Source organism: Syngnathus acus, chromosome 15, assembly GCF_901709675.1.
Source record: "Syngnathus acus chromosome 15, fSynAcu1.2, whole genome shotgun sequence".
In the NCBI taxonomy this organism is placed as follows: domain Eukaryota; kingdom Metazoa; phylum Chordata; class Actinopteri; order Syngnathiformes; family Syngnathidae; genus Syngnathus; species Syngnathus acus.
In genome coordinates, this window is record NC_051100.1 from 13,972,533 (window position 1) to 13,992,420 (window position 19,888).

At 49.7% G+C, this 19,888-nt stretch overlaps 1 protein-coding gene across 5 annotated transcripts; it reads left to right on the forward strand.

Moving 5' to 3' along the window:
* Positions 1–37: 37 nt before the first annotated feature.
* si:dkeyp-121d4.3 lies at positions 38–13,903 on the forward strand. 5 transcript variants are annotated; one of them, XR_005100415.1, is made up of 23 exons: positions 38–1,513; positions 2,221–2,271; positions 2,339–2,529; positions 2,609–2,651; positions 3,019–3,144; positions 3,228–3,332; positions 3,412–3,630; positions 3,818–3,964; positions 4,033–4,212; positions 4,282–4,500; positions 4,649–4,795; positions 4,862–5,038; positions 5,132–5,260; positions 5,328–5,381; positions 5,738–5,926; positions 6,440–6,544; positions 6,609–6,746; positions 6,819–6,926; positions 7,468–7,505; positions 7,573–9,691; positions 9,760–9,859; positions 9,966–10,066; positions 10,097–10,335. XR_005100415.1 is itself a non-coding variant. In XM_037272052.1 (22 exons), exons 1-22 carry the CDS (start codon positions 776–778, stop codon positions 13,805–13,807), a joined length of 5,940 nt encoding a protein of 1,979 aa, XP_037127947.1. In that variant the 5' UTR covers positions 38–775; the 3' UTR covers positions 13,808–13,903. The 5 variants fall into 5 exon arrangements, 4 of the variants coding, with proteins under 4 accessions (XP_037127947.1, XP_037127949.1, XP_037127950.1 ...); XM_037272052.1 differs by lacking the exons at positions 9,966–10,066; positions 10,097–10,335 and adding an exon at positions 13,191–13,903; XM_037272054.1 differs by lacking the exons at positions 9,966–10,066; positions 10,097–10,335 and adding an exon at positions 10,628–12,017.
* Positions 13,904–19,888: the final 5,985 nt, after the last annotated feature.

Sequence of the window (19,888 nt, forward strand, 5' to 3'; positions counted from 1 at the left end):
AGTCCTGGCAAGAGGTCGCTGGGTCAAGAAAGGTTCCTATGTGGTCGTTTGGCCACAATGTCTTTGCACTTGATTTGTTACCGATGCACACAACATGGTCATCCTTTGTGTTCTTTGTCAAATTTCAGAATCAATAAAGTGCTTACACCACTGGCCACTCGTATTAATTTCTCTGTCACACATGCGCGTTCACACACACACATGCTTAGTCATTTTATTTCTTACTGTCTCTCACTCACAAAGTCACCAAAGCGTATATTCAAGTTATGTATCCCGCTGCACTGAACACTAATACAGGATGTTCAATATAACACTGTCTGCTTTTACTGTTATGTATGCAGTGTGTACTGGATTCTACATCATCGGGGATAATCGTTCCATACATTACAATCTAATTTTATCAACAAATCGAAGTGGTACATAAGAAATGTCCCTTGACCTACAAACGAAAACGTCACATTGAAACATGAACTGAACTTTAGACGGCGCTAAAGAGCCTGACGTGTGAATGCTCGCCCGCCGCATGGAAGAAGAAGAAAACCGAAGAGGATGAAGCACCAACTGACAACGCATGACTCACTGGCGACGCCGGAGAACACCTCGCTCTCATTCTTCGGCACGCTTGTTCTTTCTAACATTTTGTCATTCAAGTCAGCAGAAAAAAAGAGAGGATTAACCACCAACATGGACGTCGATTTCTGAACATAATGACTTCATGACTTTCCTCAACTCGTTAGCTTCCTAGTTTAGCTCTCTAGCACAAAACAGCGACGCGATGGGTCGAAGACGAAATCCCTACCAAGACGGACCGCCACCTCCGGGCTGTTGGCCGTCGCCCAGAGAATGGGGCCCCTCTCCTCCAGGAGGCTGGGGCCCGCCGCCGCATGGAGGCTGGGGCCCGCTGCCGCCCCCAGGCTGGGGCCCTCCGCCTCCGGGAGGATGCGGCCCCCCGACGCCAGCCAGTTGCGGCCCACGACCACCTGGGGGCTGGTGCCCGCCAGACCCACCTCCTCCCGAAGGCTGGGGCCCGCCCCCTCCCGAGGGCTGGGGCCCGCCCCCTCCCGAGGGCTGGCGCCCGCCCCCTCCCGAGGGCTGGCGCCCGCCCCCTCCCGAGGGCTGGCGCCCGCCCCCTCCCGAGGGCTGGGGCCCGCCCCGCTTACACCCTCCTGAGGGCTGCGGCCCTCCCGGCCTGCCCCCTCCTGAGGGCTGGGGTTCCACTCCTCTGGGAAGCTGGGGGCTCCCTCCTCCTGGAGGCTGGGGTCCGCCCCCTCCTGGAGGTTGGGGCCCACCCCCGCCGGATGAATGGAACACTGGCCGACCCCCGTCACCAGGCTGGGGTCCTCATCCGATTCCTCCCCCTCACTGGGACCCCGACACGCCTCTTCCGGGCTGGGACCCGTATGGCCCGGCGCACACTCCCTGCCTGCCTCTGCTTCCGGATGTGGGTAAAGCGGGGCCCCCTCAGGGCTGCATCCCTCCATTTGGCTTCCCCGGACCGCCTCCCCAAGACTGGGTGAGTTTTGATTTCCGCCTGTTTTGCTTCATGTCCTTTGCAAAGAAAGTCCGGTTTCCTCCCACATTCCAAAGACACGCATAGTAGGCCAAGTGACCGCTCCAAATTGTCCGTTGTGTCAATTGGGATTGTGAGTGTAAATGTTTGTTCGTCTATGTGTGCCCTGCGATGGGCCAGCAACCATTTCAGGGTGTCCCCCGGCTACCACCCAAAGTCAGCTGGCATCAGCACGCCCGCGAGCCTCGTGAGGAAATGTGATACAGAAAATGAATGAATGGAAATAGTGAAATAAATAAATCAATAATGAGTGTGACTTGGGTCAAATAAAAACAATGTTGTGCTTAGTTGAAAACAAAGTTGTCTGTGTGTTGTCGGCTGTGGTTCAGCTGGTCCAGTGGGTCGTCCGGTCTTCAAAAGGTTGGCGGTTTGATTCCTGACTCCAACAGCTCCAAAGAAAGAATAAAGGATGAATCCAGGTCAAGCATACTTGGATGGTTCCCCTTTATCTTCTGACTCACAACTCACCCAGGTCACCATTTTGCCCGAGACCTGTTTGAGTCTGGCATGGCAGCCTGCTTATCTGACCACGAAGTGGCAAAGTGTTCCATTCTTCTTTGGAGTAAATAAGTTATCACAAAATGAAATGACTTTCATAGTGCACACTAATGCTATCCATCTTTTCCAACAAAGTGTCCGTTTTGTTGCAGATGCCCGTGCAGGGAGCGGCAAGCGATCCGTCGCCGGAGCAGCCCCAGTGGGTGAGTGAGCGGGCCGGGGCCCCCTTGCCGGGCGGCGGCCTTCACGTCTCTGAATTTTGTCCGTCAGATTAAAGCGTTGATTTCAGCCCCACCCACGGACGGTGCCACGGCTGAAAGTAAGCCGGTGCCTGACGAGCTTGCTGCCGTCCCGGAAACAGCGCTCGCCTCCAAAACTGCATCTGCCGACTCCGCCCTGGCAGCAGAAGCCGGCGGGACAGCCAAAGTCTTGGGACTGTTGGGAAATCGATCATTTGACAAGTAGGTCTACGCCGCTCACACTCGTCTGATGGCGTGTGATTGGCCGCTTGACCAGCCATATGATTGCCCTTGTTGTCAGGCCTCCGGCGGGCAGATCGACAGGCATCATCTCATTCATCGGGGTAGGTCCTGCTCGACCTGGCCTGACTCGGCCTGGCACTATGGCTAACAGTGAGCACAAATGAGGAAATCAATCAATCAAGTTAGTGATCGAGCAGCACCTGAGCCCGCCCAGAACTGCGAAGTCATTTTCAGTCATGGGCAAGTGACAAAATGGCGCTGGATATTGCACAAAGGCGTTACGAATCAGACTACCGTGTTTCAGCTTGTGGGGGGGTTGTGTACCTGCTGTTCAATGACTTTTTCATGACGACACTTTTTGACCTGATGCACACTAACTCTTTTGGCAAAAGTCGAAGATGTGGACGTGAGCCATGGTGAACATGCAAAGATTGGAATGAATTTTGTTGGCATGCTTTGCGTCCTCAGCCCACATTTGGCCACATCGAGCGAGAAGACATGGAAAAGTTCACCTTTGACTTTGGCGTCTTCTTCGGGAACCCCAAAGCCATGAAGCCTGGCGTGCGAGTGCATTTCACCGCCTGTATCTTGAAGGTGTGACGCACAGGCGTGACGCTCATTGTTGGCTAAGACGCCGGCAACAGTCCAATTGTGACCGTGCTGTACGTTGCTGCCAGAACGCCCAGATCGCCACGGATGTGAAAGTGGCACCTGGGGGCACGGAGAACGTGGACCAGGACATCTACGAAGGTGTGGTCAGCCAGCCCATCGTGGAGGCACAGGTGAGCTCTGTCCGGCCAGCCCGTAGGGACGAAGGTGGCGGCCTCCCCTTCCCGTCGCCCAGCTCTTGTCTTCCCGCAGGCCGGCGAGCGGCAGTTACCCGGCCAGGTGCATGTGGACATTGTGCCGGTGAGGCTCAACCTGCCCTTCGACAGGAAGGACAGCACCGTCACTTTGCTAAAGAACGATCAAGTTCTCATCAACTTGCTGAGTGACATAGTCACCGAAAAGAGGCGCGCCACCAACATCCGACCCAAGATCCCTGAAACCTTCCGGTTTACAGCGGAGACCCGTGAAACGGTAAGGCTGCGCCAATGGAAGCCCTTTTGACACCAATCCTTTCAATTGGTCTGCGTTCAGCTCCCCGTCAAGGTGTTGTACTCGGACGCGTCTGCGTTGGATTCTGGTCAATCCACGTTGGACGGCGCTGGCATTTTGCGCCTCCCTCCCATCCTCCGGTCACGGTTTGTGTCATGCCACTTCGCAGGGCACCATCGTCAGCGTGGGTGACACCGAAGGCGTGATCAAGTCGAATGCGCATGGCGAGCTTCCCTTTGACCTCAAGGAGAACTTTAGCGAGGTGGACTTTACCGCCGAAGACGTGGACGAACAAGTGGAGTTCACACTCCACAAGGTAAGACCTTGGTGAGGCTGGGAACCGGGACCAAGCCCCAAATGTTTGTCTGTCCTCCCATCTATCAGCTGCGAGCGGGCCAGCGGGCAATTCGGATCCAGCGGGTGAAGGAGCCTCTCCTGCTGACCCTCTGCAGCTCCACCTCAAAGACGGCGCTGTCAGCAAAGGTCAAGCTGCTGCCGGCCAATATGTGGCTGGACCCCGAACTGTACGAGGGCGTGGTCAGCCAGCCAATCATCAAGGCCACGGTGAGCGCCCGTCCCGTCCGTCGCTTGATGTCTCGGGAACCCTCGGTTTTGAGTTTGTTTGGCGTGCAGGCTGCTAAGCAAGGCTACCCGGGGCAGATCTTTGCCAACATCGGACCCCTCCACACCAACGTGACCTTTGACCAACGAGACTGTAGTGTCACGCTACTGAAGAACGACCGCGTGCTCCTCAGCCTGCTGGTGGACACCAGGACCCAGAAGAAGCGTGCCACCAACATTCGTCCCAAGACACCCTTCACCTTTGTCCACACCAAGGAGAAGCGAAAACTGGTAGGGGGGTCTGCTGACGTGTCTGCACGTACACACCCACGCGCACGCACGCTCACACGCACGCTCGCACACACACACACACACACACGCACACACATGCGCACACACACGCGCACACAGCACTTTGGACTGTGCGCCGCCGCTCCAGGGTGTCATCAAGAGCCTGGCTGGGTCTGAGGGCATCCTGACCTGCGAGGAGCACGGAGAGTTGCCCTTCAACCTCTGCGAGAACTTCAGTGACACAGAGTTTGATGCCCAAGACGTTAACAAAGAGGTTGAATTCACCTTAACCCAGGTTAGTCCTGTCGTGAATGACCCTTATAGATTACAAACGGACCCTGACGGCTTTGTACCTGCAAAGGTTGAGGACGAAAAGAGGGCCATCAGACTCCATCGGACCAAGATGGTGGAGGACCGAATCGAGACGGAGAAGAGATGGCAAGAGGAGGACAAGAAGAAAAAGAAAGAGGAGAAGGAGTCGAAAGACAAGAAGTGGAAGGAGGCGGCGTCTGTGGGACTTGCTGCCGCCAAGGACAAGGTGAGTTTTGTAGCGTGCTCCCTCGAGAGTCTCCGTCGGCCATTGGCCGCCAGCTTCCCGCCTTTTGACGCTGCGTCTACCCGCTTGCTACAGTGGACGCTGCTGGGCTTCAACGTGCCCATTCCTGACAGTCAGCTGGAAATCAGCAAGGAACGCTTTGACGGTACTATCCTCAAAGCGGCCAGAACACAGCGCATGGAAAAGGAGATCCCGGACGAGCAGGTGAAAACGTCATTGTTGGCTACTAAGAACGAGGATGAGGATGATGATGTGCATTGCTATCTCTCAGGAGAAAAGCAAAGCGGAGGAAACAAAAATCAAGCAGGAGCCCCAGGATGAGCTGGTATGAGCGCTTCTGCTTCTCACTGTGTTCGTGCAGGCGGGGGGGCATTAGTTAAGTAATCGTGACCCATCATAAGCTATCGTAAGCCATCATACGGCATTGTAAGCCATCACAAGGCATCATAAGCGATTGTCGCGAGGACTTTCACTTCTCAAAAGATTCCTTTGTGTCCTTTTGTAAGCAAAGGGCGAAAAACAGGCAATGATTGATAGAACTTTATTCATCCCACAGCGGGGAAATTCACTTGTCACAGCAGCGCATATGAGTGCAAGAATAATACGAGAGCTTGAAGTTCGTGGCCATATGGGCCAGCCCAAATGCTTAGGGAATGCGCCCAGCCCCGTGCTGTCTTGCAGGGAACAATTGCAGAGGAAGACGTGAAGATCAAGCAGGAGCAAACGGACCCCAAACAAGAAGTGGATGGCCAGGGAAAGACACAAGAGGAGGTCGGGCGGCTGGTGATGACCGTGGAGGGTCGCCAGAAGCAGCTTTCTTTTGGGCCCGGTGACCTCCTGACCGGCGCCACCATGTTGACTGGAGACAAGGTGAGCGGGAAAACGCTCCTGCGCTCACAAAGGCGCCCAAACACTTGTCACGAAGGTGGGCGCACTTTTGACAGGGCCATGCGCACGCGAGACCTGACGCCACTCGTCAAATGGACTGTCAGTCACCGCCCGCCATTGGTTTGAATCGATGACACGAAATCCAAAACAAAACAAGTATCTGCTTGAAATGTCCTTGGCACAGTGCACTTATTCTTTTGACTTTGATAGTATGAATGCCACTCTGCACAGTGTGTCGTTTCCATTTTGCTCAACAAAAAATGTAAGGCACTCAATTTCAGGTGCTCAAAATGTCAGGCACCATCAGTATTGTCTTTACAATTCCTTTAAATTCAGGCTGGAAGCCAACCACGGTGGCCACAGGTTCTGTACGGCGCCATTTACATTGGCTCCATTTTGTGAGTGGACTCACAGCGTCGACTGTTAGCGATGAGTTGACGAGCAAAATACAGGACAAGCACAATGCTGTGCCGTGCTGACAGTCACCGTTTGCAGGTGCGCTTCAACGTGGCCGTCAATCGGGAGACCAAAGAAGAGCGAGCCACTTTGGTGGAAATCCTTCCCGCCACCTTTGAAGAGTCCACGGAGCAACGGCGACACGTAAGCTGTTTTCCTCAATCGGCGGTGAGGGCGGGTGACGCTTGACGCTTGCGCGCCTTTGCAGGGCATCGTCATCGAGTTCTCAGAGGAGCACGGCCTCATCAAGTGCACGCATAACCCACAACTCTTCTTCTCCTTGTCTGAAGTCATTGGAAAAAGGAAATTGCAGTTGAACGAAAAGGTGGAGTTCAGCGTGGTCCCGGTAAGTCAAGTTTGGGCTGGTCTCGGGGCCCAGCCCTCGCTCGGCGGTGCTCATATGTGCTTTTTGCTCTAGCATGACAATGCGGCGGGCGGCCACCAGGCTATCAGGATCAAACACTGCGCCGAGAGTGTTTTCTTACCAGCCAGAAAACTGGTCGCCGCCACCGTCGGCAAAGGGAAGGTGAGCGCGCTCTTTCGAAAGTCAACCTCTGCGCCTCGTCGCCGCCCCCAAATACGTTTACCGACCTCTATATTTGATACCAAGCAAAAACGCTATGATGCCAAGCAAAAAGGTTATGGCCCGCCATCGCTTGGTGATTTGGATTCTTTGTTTGTTTTGTTAGGCAAGGTAGTTGCGAGCCAGCTGCAAATAAGGTGGCTGGGTGGGTGGCTGAGTGTATGGATCAAGGCAAATGTGTCATGTCCTGTCATCACAGTCACCATCATCCACTGGCCAACTGTGTAAAAAGGCACAGGAACACACTCATATCAGCCAACATTGCGCATAAGTACAGAGAGCGGGCCTGACACGAGCTGCTTTGCAGTGGCGACAACAACTATCCAAGCAGAGCAGGGACCCAGCACTGACACTCTGCTTCTTAAACAGGACAATTACAAACCAAAGAGCATGGACGGAGCACATCTCACGTCCAACTAAGCATGCAGTCAATGCCCAATGCGTTTTCCTACTCATGTTGTTAACGCTTCCGTCTACTCCTCAGATGAGCATCAAGCTGGCAAACTCCTCAGATGACTCCAAGTAAGTCATTTGATCCCGCCCCATTGAATGTTTTGAACCATGGCAATAATTTCGTCTTCCCTTAAAGGAAGGAGGCGCCGAGCAGCGACAGGCTGAAGACAGTGGTGAAACAATTGCGAGCTCAGGACAAGTGGACGGCGAGTCTGCATCGAGGCTACAGCCGGAGTCCGAGTCCAAGTCCGCCCAAAGACAAGTTTGGACGACAAATGAAAAGGAGACGCAGCACGAGTCTGGAACGCAAGCAAAAAAGCAGCCGGCATAGACGAAGCGCCAGTCGGGAACGCCACTACAGGCGTACCAGAAGTCGTAGCAGGAGCGCTAGCTGGGAAAGAGCTGGAGCGAGAAGGAGCAAAGTCAGTGGGGAGCAAGACCAGGGGCACAAGAGGAGGAGGGAGCGCAGTCCTCTTCCCAGGGCTCGTGCAGGACCGGTGGATGACGAGCTGGCAAGAAAGAAGCGAGAACTGGAGGAGCTCAATGATATGATTGCCTTCAAGAAGTCGCTGATGGCTCTCCGGGGCCCGGAGCCCCGACAACGAACGTGCATAGACTACGACCACGGTCGCATCGCCAACCCTTTGGCGGATTTCATACCTGTCCGCTCCATTTTGAAGAAACGGCAAGAGGAGCCGGAGAACCCCCACCGTCTTCCACCAACGTACGACAAGCTTTACTCTGGCCGGCCATACCCACACTTGGCCGAGCGCTATGCTGATGGCTATACTGATAGCTATGCTGATAGATATGCTAGCGTTTTTGCCAGTCCTCTGTACGGTGAGCGAGCGTACGACAGCTATGGTAAAGGTCCGTTTGAGAGCCCTTCCTCTGTTGGCCAGCGTTACATGGATCGCTACGACGTTTACGATGAGCCCTACGATGATCCGTACCGTGACCTGACATCTGCGGACCGACCGCATCACAGTCCCCAGCCAAAGTGCCAGGCTCCAGAAGATTGTGCGCCGTCGTCGGCCTCTGTCTCGTGTGCGCCGTGCCAGTCTCCAGAAGATTGTGCGCCGTTGTCGGCCTCTGTCTCGTGTGCGCCGTCATCGGCTTTTGTCTCGTCATCTCTGCAAACGTCCTTCAGACCATCCTCTCCCACACAACCGCTGTCCAAAAGCCCCTCGCCAGCCTGCGCAAATACGGCGAAGCCCCCACTCGATCGCTTTCTTGATATGCTTCAGAAGAAGGAGAATCCTGAAATAAGAGCAGAACCGGTTCCTGTCATCGACGAACTTCTGCCACATGAACGGGCGCTTGAAGATGGCAAAGACTTCTCTTGGATTGTTGGTTTGGCTCAAGAATCTTCTGGCACCCGTGTGGCTGTGCACGATGAGAAGAAATCAGCGTCTGTGGAAAGGACTGCTCAGGTGCCCAAGACTGCCCCCTATCGCCAGATCCAGACTTTGCTGCGTACGATTGGCCTGAAGTTGACCACGGAAGACATGTCGCAGCTGGCCAGCCATGCCTCGTCGGCCAAGAGAGAGGGGACTTCAACAACATGGGAAGGAGCCTTGAGACACGGAGGCTCATTGCTGCAGGCGGACACTGTCCCTTCCCCATGCCCCACCAGATCATCCAGTTCGGAGCCCTCTAGCAAAAAAAAAGGTATTTCCGAGTATGAAGAATTCCTCGATCAACAAGAGTTGGAGATGCTCAAAAGGGCTCAAGAGCTGCAAGATCTTACCAAAACAATGGGAAGCGCCTCATCTGCACCCAGACCACCTGCTGGGCCTCCCCCTGCACACTACCGCCATCCGTCCCCTCCAGTCAACTGGCCGCTGGAGATTTCCCCCAAAGTTCCTCCTGCTGCCATGGGCCGTCTTCCCCCTGGACCACCTCCCGGACCGCCTCCTCGACGTCTTCCTGGACAACCTATTTTCACGGTGGCCTCTAGGGACGCAAAGCCGTCTGTAGCTCCAGCCCTTTGCTCCGCGGACCCGCGCCCCCCTGGAACTGCCACCCGGGGAACCTCGCCATTGGTGACTGACACCAAGGATCAGTCCAACATCTCCACAACAGTGGCCAAATGCCTGCAGGTCATTAAAAGCGTCAAGTGTTTGGCTGCGACACCAGCAGCAACGCCACTCAAATCGGTCCAGTTTAGTTTGCCGTCGGAGTTGCCGTTGGCTTCTGGTCCCGCTGGCTCACTCGAGCAAGTTGGTGTCGTGAAAAGCAAGCAGAAAGAGAAGGTACAGTCTGCTGCTGCAGCATTTGCCTGCTCCAGCTGCTCCAGCTGCTGTATTTTGTTGTGTTGCAGTTGGATTTGTACAACCAGAAGCTGGTGGACCTGCAAGAACAGCAGTCCAGGGACGCACAAGGCCACCAGAAACCAGGCAATGGTGCCATGATTGCCTCAGGTATCAATGTTCATTGTCTTGACGATTCGTTACCTCGTGAGTCTCAGCCTTGGTCCTCCTGATTTGATATGGATTGTCGTGCTGAGGAACTGTCTATGACTTTCAGTAGGTTTCATGAAGATGCCTCAACCATGAAAGGGAAAAAAGAATACGTGGTACGTAATTATTAGTGATGGGTCCATGAGGCGTCATGTGTCGTCCTGACACATTGTCAAACTGTATTGACACTGTGTCGATACTGTATCGCTGACTGCTGACACCCGCTGGACCTTAAAAATACTATAGGCAACCTAGTTGACAGACATGACTGACACTGATTTGATGACCTAGTATACACATGAAGTAATTTAAGTAATTTTATATTGTATTGTTTCACATATTCATTTAAATTGAAAATATATTTTATAGTTACAGTCAATCAATAATGTGAACATGTATCGTAACATGAAAATCGAAGTGAACGTATTGTGAAAGAGGATTCTTGTGCACCGAGATTTGTTTTTTACTAATTTTCTAAGTTAGTAAAGTTCTAAGTTTTTCCAATGTTTTGAAATTGAGCCTGTTGCGCTTTTTGGACACAATTTCTCCCGCCGTTGAAAACACACATACGGCACAGATGAGGCTGGAGTGCAGTGTAGTGGGTCTTTTGATTGTCCCAGTATCTGACTTGGGGCTGCACCATAATTCTTGATAACTTTGAGGATGAACCGCAAAAGATCAGATATTGTTTTAGCAGATCCATCCCGTTGACAATGCGCTTCCTTTCAGAGCTAAAGCGCGCTTCCTTGACAGACTACAATGCTGCTCGTTCGGTCACGTGGCTTTTTTAAAGCGATATGCGCACCGACACGGGGCTTCGCTCTATGAGCTCGACACATGCGCCGACGCATCGGTGTTGCCGGACCCATCACTAGTAATTATGTTTGGCTGTCGGTTGTCAGCCATCCAGCTCAAGATCATCTGCTGAAGTTGAATGCAGGGAACCAGACTCTTGTTGGCTCTCAAAGGTGTTTCGCCCTTAATACAAAAGGTGAGATGTCTTCAAAAGCAAGGAAGAGTTCATCGCCTCATTTCAACTTAGCAGAAAATCATATTGAGCTTCCAAGGTTTTCGTCCCTCGCACCGCACGCTAGTGTTTGAGTACAGATGTCAAGAAAAGAAGTTAACTGCAAATGTCTCCGCCAAGTAACTTCTATGTCTTCATAAACTTTTGCTAGCATCTTCCTAGCATCTTGTGTCAAAACTGCTACCGGCGGTGAGCAGCACTTGCTAAGGCGCACAAACTTACCATGTCTTGGTAGCGGTCCGCTTGCCAGCAAATGTTTTCAATGTCAAGTCATTGCTTAAGTCATGGCCCAGGTAGCTAGCTAGCTAGCTAGCTAACCAGCTAGATAGATAGATAGATAGATAGATAGATAGATAGATAGATAGATAGATAGATAGATAGATAGATAGATAGATAGATAGATAGATAGATAGATAGATGTCTCATTGCTGGCAAAAACTAGTCATATTTTGCAGGTGTCCAATGTTTTTGTCAACTTTTCACAGCCTGCTGGGTCTTTACTTCACGTGCAGGAATTTTGACCAGCGAGTGTTTTGCTGCTCAACTCCTTTTCTGCGTTGCGTTGATCGATGTTGCGTTTCCAGCGTTGTGGTGGTCAGCTTTCAAGGACATGGCTTGAAGTTGCGTGGCGTGAGAACAAAGACATTAGGTACAGAGCTCCTGATAATGTAAAGTTTACCCGGCAAAAAAATGCAATTTTTGTTGGAGCCACATATGTAAGCCATGTTGACAAAAGCTTTCACCCATGAAAACATTTCTGCATCAAGACGTCACTTTGGACAGACTGCCATGCACGTTGAGACAAGGTGTTAACTGTAGCTTGTTGTCAAAGGCTGTTCTGTTTTGTTTCAACTGTGGTAAGTCTTGGTTCAGAGTCAGGGTAAGTAAAGTCAACATCTTTGCTATTCTGACAACATTTTAATTTTGACAGCAGCCAATTTAGCGCACCGTCCTATCCATGTTTGTCAGCTAAAATTAGCCACGTCATCTCCGTCGGGTTTGGAGCCAGTTCTTTGAAGAGCTTTTCTACTTACCTGAAACATGTCGTGTGTGTGTGGTGGCATGCATGTACAGTATAGAACCTCATGTTTAGCTTGACAAAAGCGATTGGTTTAAGGATGCGCCTTCTGAGACCAAGCTAGCCACGATAGCTAGACAAACAGGAAAATGTCTTACACTAAGCCTGCTGCCAAGTTTAGCCTCTCCCCTGCCCTTGGAATCACACAGCTAGTAGCATTTTCTTGCTAGTTAGCCACAATCATGTGGAACTTTGTCTTTGTGTCAGTCATTTTTTCACGGAAGGCACATCCGCCACATACCAAGGATGCAAGTCCTACGACACATCATTTGTTTGTAGTAGACGTCTGCTCATATGACATTTTGAGAGGCAGAGGAAGCTAACCTAATGAATAATTACATTGTCTGATCCAGTGATTCCCAGCCTTTATTGAGCCAAGAAGGCACATCTTTGACGTTAGAAAACTCTCTGTCCCGGCTATCGATGCTAGTAACGTATTAAAAAAAAAAATCTAAACAAAAAACACGATCCGGGTTTACAGTAACGACTCGTGTAACACATTGCTTCCATCTGTGAAGTGATATGAGTCCAGTTACTTTGCAGTCACAAATGGATGCTGCTATGAGTGTTGTCAAGTATCAGCTACAGTATATAAGTATCACAGATATCTCACTGCCACCAGGGCCAAGGGTATTTGTCGCCCTAGGCAACTTCCAAAAATGGTGCACCCGCCCCAACCACCACCAATTTCCAAGTTATCTTTGAACTACTACTAGTAGTTCAAACTACTAGTAGTAGTTCAAAGATAACTTTGAAATTGGTGGTCTGAGTGAGAGCGCTGGAGTGGATGGCAAAAATGCCAGGGCGGAATTTCTCACTTGATTTTGCCGCCCACTAGATTTTGCCGCCCCTTAGATTTTGCTGCCCTAGGCGGCTGCCTAGCTCGCCTAACAGTAGGGCTGCCACTTGGTTTATTCTTGACGTGTGAGCTGATGTCATGGCCCAGCGGTTGGGAACCACTGGTCAGATTGTCTGGGCTTTTGCTCATCTGCTGCTTCAAAATAAATTCAATAGGCCAAGGTAGGTTATTGTCATTTTTCAACCTGTTTCAACCTTTGACTTTACACATGCTGAGAAGGTCGCTAACTACCTACCTTTGGATGTGAACACTATCTGATAAGAGGCACTAATGCACTATGTCAAGCAGCTTAGGAGCGTCACCCATCAGTTTTCCTCCATGTCCGCAGGAAAACCAGTTGGCCTTGGGCCCCGCAACGTTTGGATTTGCGGCCATTCGCTGGTGTACTGGGCAGAGTCGCGGGCCAAATCAGTGGAGGTAGGTGCGCAGCTGGGCATGGACTCCGACAAGGTGGTGCTCTGGTGGAAGGGAATCCAGGGCTTGACCTGGCCCGAGCTGCTGCCCCTGCTCCAGCAGCTCAAGGTCAGCTGGCCCGACCCCCACGTCATCATCATGCACCTGGGCGGCAACGACTTGAACACGGAAACGCCCAGCGATCTGCTGTCGTCTGTCAGGAGAGACCTGGTTTCCGTGAGGACTGCCTTCCCGTACTGCGTCCTGGTTTGGTCCCAGATCCTCCCCCGTCGGGCGTGGCGTCACTCAGCTGACGCCCACGAAGTGGATCTGGTCCGAAGCACAGTCAACCGCCGCATCCACAACATTATTGCCGAGGTGGGTGGCATGTCTCTGACCCACGACAACATCCGCTGCGGAGCCAACACGGGCCTCTACCAACCCGATGGAGTGCATTTGTCGCACAAAGGAATGGATGTGTTCAATGGGAACCTGCACGACTTTCTGGAGAAGTGGACTGAGGAAATCAGTGCCACAGCCGCCTCCCAATAATGCCACCTGCAGTCTTCTTGTCTTGGCTCAAACAGCAGCTTTACTTCTGATTTATTTTATTTTTTTTAAACGTTTAAATAAATCTCGTTTGACCTTTGCTCTTGATGTATGTGCTTTTATGCGAGTGGCGTCAGTGTGGAGATGAAGCAGCAACGTAAAGGCACAGATCATTTTCCAAAAGCCTTTGCATCCTGACCTGAGTCAAGTAAGGGAACCGCTACCCTATCGACTTCAACGCACACGGTCACAGTGACACTCACCGGGTTGTTCTATTTTCCCAGTTCTTTATCTTGAATGCTCATAGTAATTCCCAGAAGGCTGCATTCTCAGTTGAACTATAACGCATGCCAGAAAGGTCGAGACATGGCCGTGGAGCCTTTTTCACTGAGATTGTGGAAGGTCTAACCCAGGGGTGGGCAAACGTTTTGACTGGCGGGCCGAATTTGGTTCTAAATTTTGACCGGGGGGCTGAACCAGGAGCAGATGGATGTAGTGTTTGTGTGAATAGAAGTGACATGTAAAGGTCATTGTACTTTTAGTAGGTAGTAAAGCATGGATATTCAAAAAAAGCTTTTTGAAAACAAATGCATTTATTAACAGCATTAAAAAAATATTTCACCAAAAAACTATTATCAGTGATTCTCATTAAATATGACACTGTTCTTATGAATAATAGTTTCCATCACTTCAGCACCTGCAGGTCAGATTTATGAAATATGTTTATCTAATGAGGTGAAATCACATCAAATGGCAAACATTCTGACGAAATACATCATCTTGAAGAATCAGTGAAAGAATACATCTAAATAAAGTAATAAAGAAATCAATAGTATTGTTGGTCTCCCTTTTTTTGCTAGTGCATCATGGTCTGGAGTAAAATTTGTTGTGGTAATTCTTAGGATAGAGCCGAGGTGTCGGTCAGTTAACCTAAATCTGTGTCCACCTTTCTTTTCCTCGGGCCACTGATTTTAATGGAAGGATTCCAGGGGAAGGTTTGTGGGTGGCATTAGCGTAAAACTATCTGAAAGCTCGGCGCGCGAATTACGAGAATGCTGACGTCACAGCCCACACTCGAAATTCGGCACTGATGGAAATAGAGCGCGGAGTGCTCCGGGTCCATACTACTTAGTACGTACACGCACTTGTGAGTGTGCACGAGCTTTCTGACACGGCTTCCGGGAGTAAATGCGCGGACGGGCTCTTCCCTATCTATTGGGGAAACATAGTAATTGCAGGAAGAATGACCAAAAATAAGTTTATTAATACAATTTATTTAGGTTTGGCGGGCCGGATTTAACGGCCCCGTGGGCCGGATGTGGCCTATGTCTGGTCCAACCACTACCTTCAGAATCCATCCTCTTATACTACTCTTGAGTGGGTGACTCTGCCTAGCCTGCGTGACACTGTGACCTTGCAGTCTTAACTGAAATCAATGCCCATGTGTGTCATAGAGAAGGGAAGGCCAGTGAAAGCAAGAGACTGCTGCTGAATCATGTGTGCCAAAGAGGCTCGTTCTAACAAGGTAATCAAGTAAACAACTTCTTCAACATTCAGGGAGATTCTTCAAGTCGTTACCGCATGGCAATGCTGTGTTGACTAACGAAGGGGTGCCACCGATCTATGGGTCGGCCGACTTGAGCGTCCAATATTCATCCATCCATTTTCTATACCGCTTGTTCCCAAGGGGGTCGCGGACATGCTAGCTAGAGGATATCCCAGCAGTCATCGGGCAGTAGGCAGAGGACACCCTGAACCAGTTGCCAGCCAATTGCAGGGCAAACAGAGACAAACAACCATTTGCACTCACACCTAGGGACAATTTGGAGTGCTCAGTCAGCCTGACAACCATGTTTTTGGGATCTGGGAGGAAACCTGAGTGCCCGGAGAAAACCCACGCGGGCATGGGGAGAACATGCAAAGGGCCAGAGGTGGAATCGAACCCACACCCTCCTAACTGTGAGGCGGACGTGCTAACCAGTGCCGTCTAATATTCATCCCTTTTAAAGCTTATCAGGATTTTACCAATCGAAGACCGCTATATTCTTCATGCACTAAATAGTTAAATTGAGAATATGTAGTCTTTTGGTAGTTACTATTAGCATAGCGAGCCTCGAAAAGAAAATAATCGGGTAAAGGATTCTGCTGCTTAGTTCCCAGGTGAAATGAGTGCACGCAGCCCTGCTTTTGGAAGAGATTTCCGATGGTAACAGGTGTTGTGCTTGATTTGGTTCCCCCGTGAGATTTTGTTCCCCCTGCCGCGGGAGAGCGCACGCCTTGTTTGGAAAGCGAAAAACCGATGTCGTACGGCGTCGTATGGCGTCAGCACTATGTTGTTTTCAATAAAAACATGAACTCACGTTTGCGTCAGTCAATTTTAATTTTTAGAAAGGATTATTCTCATTTGAAATTCTCTTTAAATTCATCAAAACAAGAAGGCACATGTGTTCCCCCCCTGTAATTTGGCCTAGGAATGAGGGAACCTGTTCAAATTTGCCACACAACCTGAACAGACCCCCAGGAAGACAGAAAAAAAAACAGCTGGAGTCCAGCACTCACCGTTTTCAAAATAAGGGGGGGGAACATATCCTCACGGGGCAGCTGTGAGGATGTGTTCCCCCCCTGTAATTTGGCCTAGGAATGAGGGAACCTGTTCAAATTTGCCACACAACCTGAACAGACCCCCAGGAAGACAGAAAAAAAAAACAGCTGGAGTCCAGCACTCACCGTTTTCAAAATAAGGGGTGGGGACATATCCTCACGGGGCAGCTGTGAGGATGTGATCCCCCCCTGTAATTTGGCCTAGGAATGAGGGAACCTGTTCAAATTTGCCACACAACCTGAACAGACCCCCAGGAAGACAGAAAAAAAACAGCTGGAGTCCAGCACTCACCGTTTTCAAAATAAGGGGGGGGGAACATATCCTCACGGGGCAGCTGTGAGGATGTGTTCCCCCCCTGTAATTTGACCTAGGAATGAGGGAACCTGTTCAAATTTGCCACACAACCTGAACTGACCCCCAGGAAGACAGAAAAAAAAACAGCTGGACTCCAGCACTCACCGTTCTCAAAATAATGGGGGAACATATCCTCACGGGGCAGCCATTCTCGTTATGAAAGATTTGATCACAAAACGTGTGTGGCTTTTTCTTAAATGAACACGTTTGACATTGCTATAGTGTCAGCTTTTAATTATATTGCGCTGTCATTTTAAAGAAAATTAATAGATGCAACAATATTAATTTGCTTTGAAAATACCTGAGTAATAAAATGGATGGATGGATGGATGAATGATGATCAGGCACGTGCACTCATAGGAGGCAGGTGGGGCAGTGCCTCACCTTGCCACCAGGGGCGGTAAAGGGCTCAACATGGTTTCCTCAGCTGTCACCATAAGTTGTTAAAAAATGAATAATATAATAAAACACAATATAATATCTGTCCTGTGGTCTATGCTTTTAATGCAATTTTGGTGTGTTTCCTATACATTTGGATCATTTTCATAGTCAAAATAGCTGTATTTCTTGTTCAAATAACAACGGGAGACGAGAATCATGGAGGCTAAGGCAGTGACAGGTTGTGCCTCTCAGGGCGTGCGTGTGAGAGTGTGCACCACTCACACACTGTACTGAGCGCGTCCAAACGGCGCGTGCTTGCAGTCAGCGGGAAAATACGAGCCTTGAGGCAGCCAGTACCTTTGCCTAGAACAGGGGTGGGCAAACTACGGCCCGCGGGCCACATCCGGCCCACGGGACCGTTTAATCCGGCCCGCCAACCCTGAATTAATTGTATTATTAAACTTTTTTTTTTGTCATTTTGCCTGCAATGACTGCGTTTCCCCAGTAGATGGGGAACCGCTCGCCTGCGCATTTACTACCGGAAGCCGTGTCAGAAAGCTCGGTGCACACTCACAAGTGCGTGTACGTACGTACTCAGTAGTACGGACATGGCGCACTCGCGCTCTATTTGTATCAGTCCCGAATTTAGAGCGTGGGCTGTGACGACAGCATTCTTGTAATTCGCTCGCTGAGCTTTCAGATACAGTTTTACGCTAAAGCCACCCACAAACCTTCCCCTGGAATCCTTCCATTAAAATGAATGGCCCGAAGAAAAGAAGTGAGTGCCGAATGTTAAAAGAGTGGCCAATTTGGCTCGACGTACGCGACGTGACGTTCAGCCACATCAACCCGTCACAGATCGAGGTAAACGGATCTCTCCTAAGAATTGCCACAACAAATTTTACTCCAGACTATGATGCACTAGCAAAAAAGGGAGACCAACAACACTGTTCCCACTGAAAATGAAGGGGAGGCTCTCAAGTTTGTTGTAAAAAAAATGCATTTTGAATATGATTTGTACACATAGCAGGGCTTGAAACTAGCGACCATTCTCATTTTCAAACAATGCAGGATGCTCAAGGACATTGATGCACCACCTGTTTGCGACTAATCTTAACCTGTAAAGTTCTTAAGGCTTACTTTAAGGAAGTGTTTCCCGTTTCCTCACCTCTGTTACCAGGTGTTTGTGAGTTAAAACTCTGCTCTGATGTTCAGATACCCCTCACCGTGTTGCCGTTTTGATTACTTTATTTGGATGTATGCTTTCACCGATTCTTCAAGATGATATATTTGGTCAGAATGTTTGCTGTTTGATGTGATCTCATAAGATAAACATTTTTCATTAATCTGACCTGCAGGCACTGAAGTGATGGAGACTGTTATTCATAATAATAGTGTCGTATTTTATGAGAATCACTGATAGCAGTTTTTTAGTGATTTTTTTTTTAATGCTGTTAATAAATGCATTTGTTTTCAAAAAACTTGTTTGGAATATCCATGCTTTATTACCTACTAAAGGCCAAAATCTTTTATGCAATGACCTTTACAAGTCGCTTATATTACTTCACACAAACACTACGTCCATCTGCTCCTGGTTCGGCCCTCCGGTCCAAATTTAGAACCCAGTTCGGCCCGCGAGTCAAAAACTTTGCCCACCCCTGGCCTAGAAGATGGGGCGATAGTGAGCCTGCGGCTAATAGTTCACGACACGAGTAAATGCGAGAGTAAATTAAGAAGAAAAAAAAGAAAAGAAAAACAACCAACAACATTCGGTGCTAACGCGTTGCTATTTGGCTTTATTTTCCCTGAAAATGGAGGATATAATCTTGAAAATAAGAAATTTTTCAAAACTTGACTTTCAGTCAAAGCAAGAAATCATAAGTAAGGGAAGACCAACGCCAGATTTGCGAGGATTAATTAAAACTACGGGCCTCCCGGGACGGACTACAACACGTTCGCTTCAAAAGGATTGGTACTCTAAAAAAGACTGGCTTTGTGGTTGTGCTGCCAAAAATCGACTTTATTGCTTTCCCTGTCATCGAGATCTTCGTCCAGAAGGACAGGAGAATGGACTTCATTTACAAGTAAAGGTAAGAATACTGCAGTGGTGTGTTTAGATGTACAGTGGTGTGTTTAAAATGTTATTAAATTTAATCAAGAATGGGATAACAACCATGTATGCATGTAAATCTGACTTGTGAGTCAGTGCCTTAGCGTCATACAGTACGTTTGTAAATCTGACCCTGAGTCAGTGCCTCACCAACCCCAACCCTCACCGCACGTCACTGATGATGATCACAATTAAGTAGAAAGTCTCCTTTGTAATATATACTCCTTGTAGCCTGTACCCAAAAAGAGGAGTTTCTTTGCATCGAGGTTTATGCAAAGAGCTCACGTAATTATATTGTTGCTTTTTGGTGTAGTGAATGAGTGTTCCGTCTGTACGACTGGTCTTTGAATGCACCCCGCTTCAATGGCAGAACGCGGATGAATTTAAGGACATCAAATGAGAATAATCCTTTCTAAAAATTAAAATTGACTGACGCAAACGTGAGTTCTTCATGTTTTTATTGAAAACAACATAGTGCTGACGCCGTACGACATCGGTTTTTCGCTTTCCAAACAAGGCGTGCGCGCTCCCGCGGCAGGGGGAACAAAATCTCACGGGGGAACCAAATCAAGCACAACACCGGTAGGTGGCGGTGATGCATCTGAATGCTGCGGGCCAACTGCCACTGAAAGAAAAA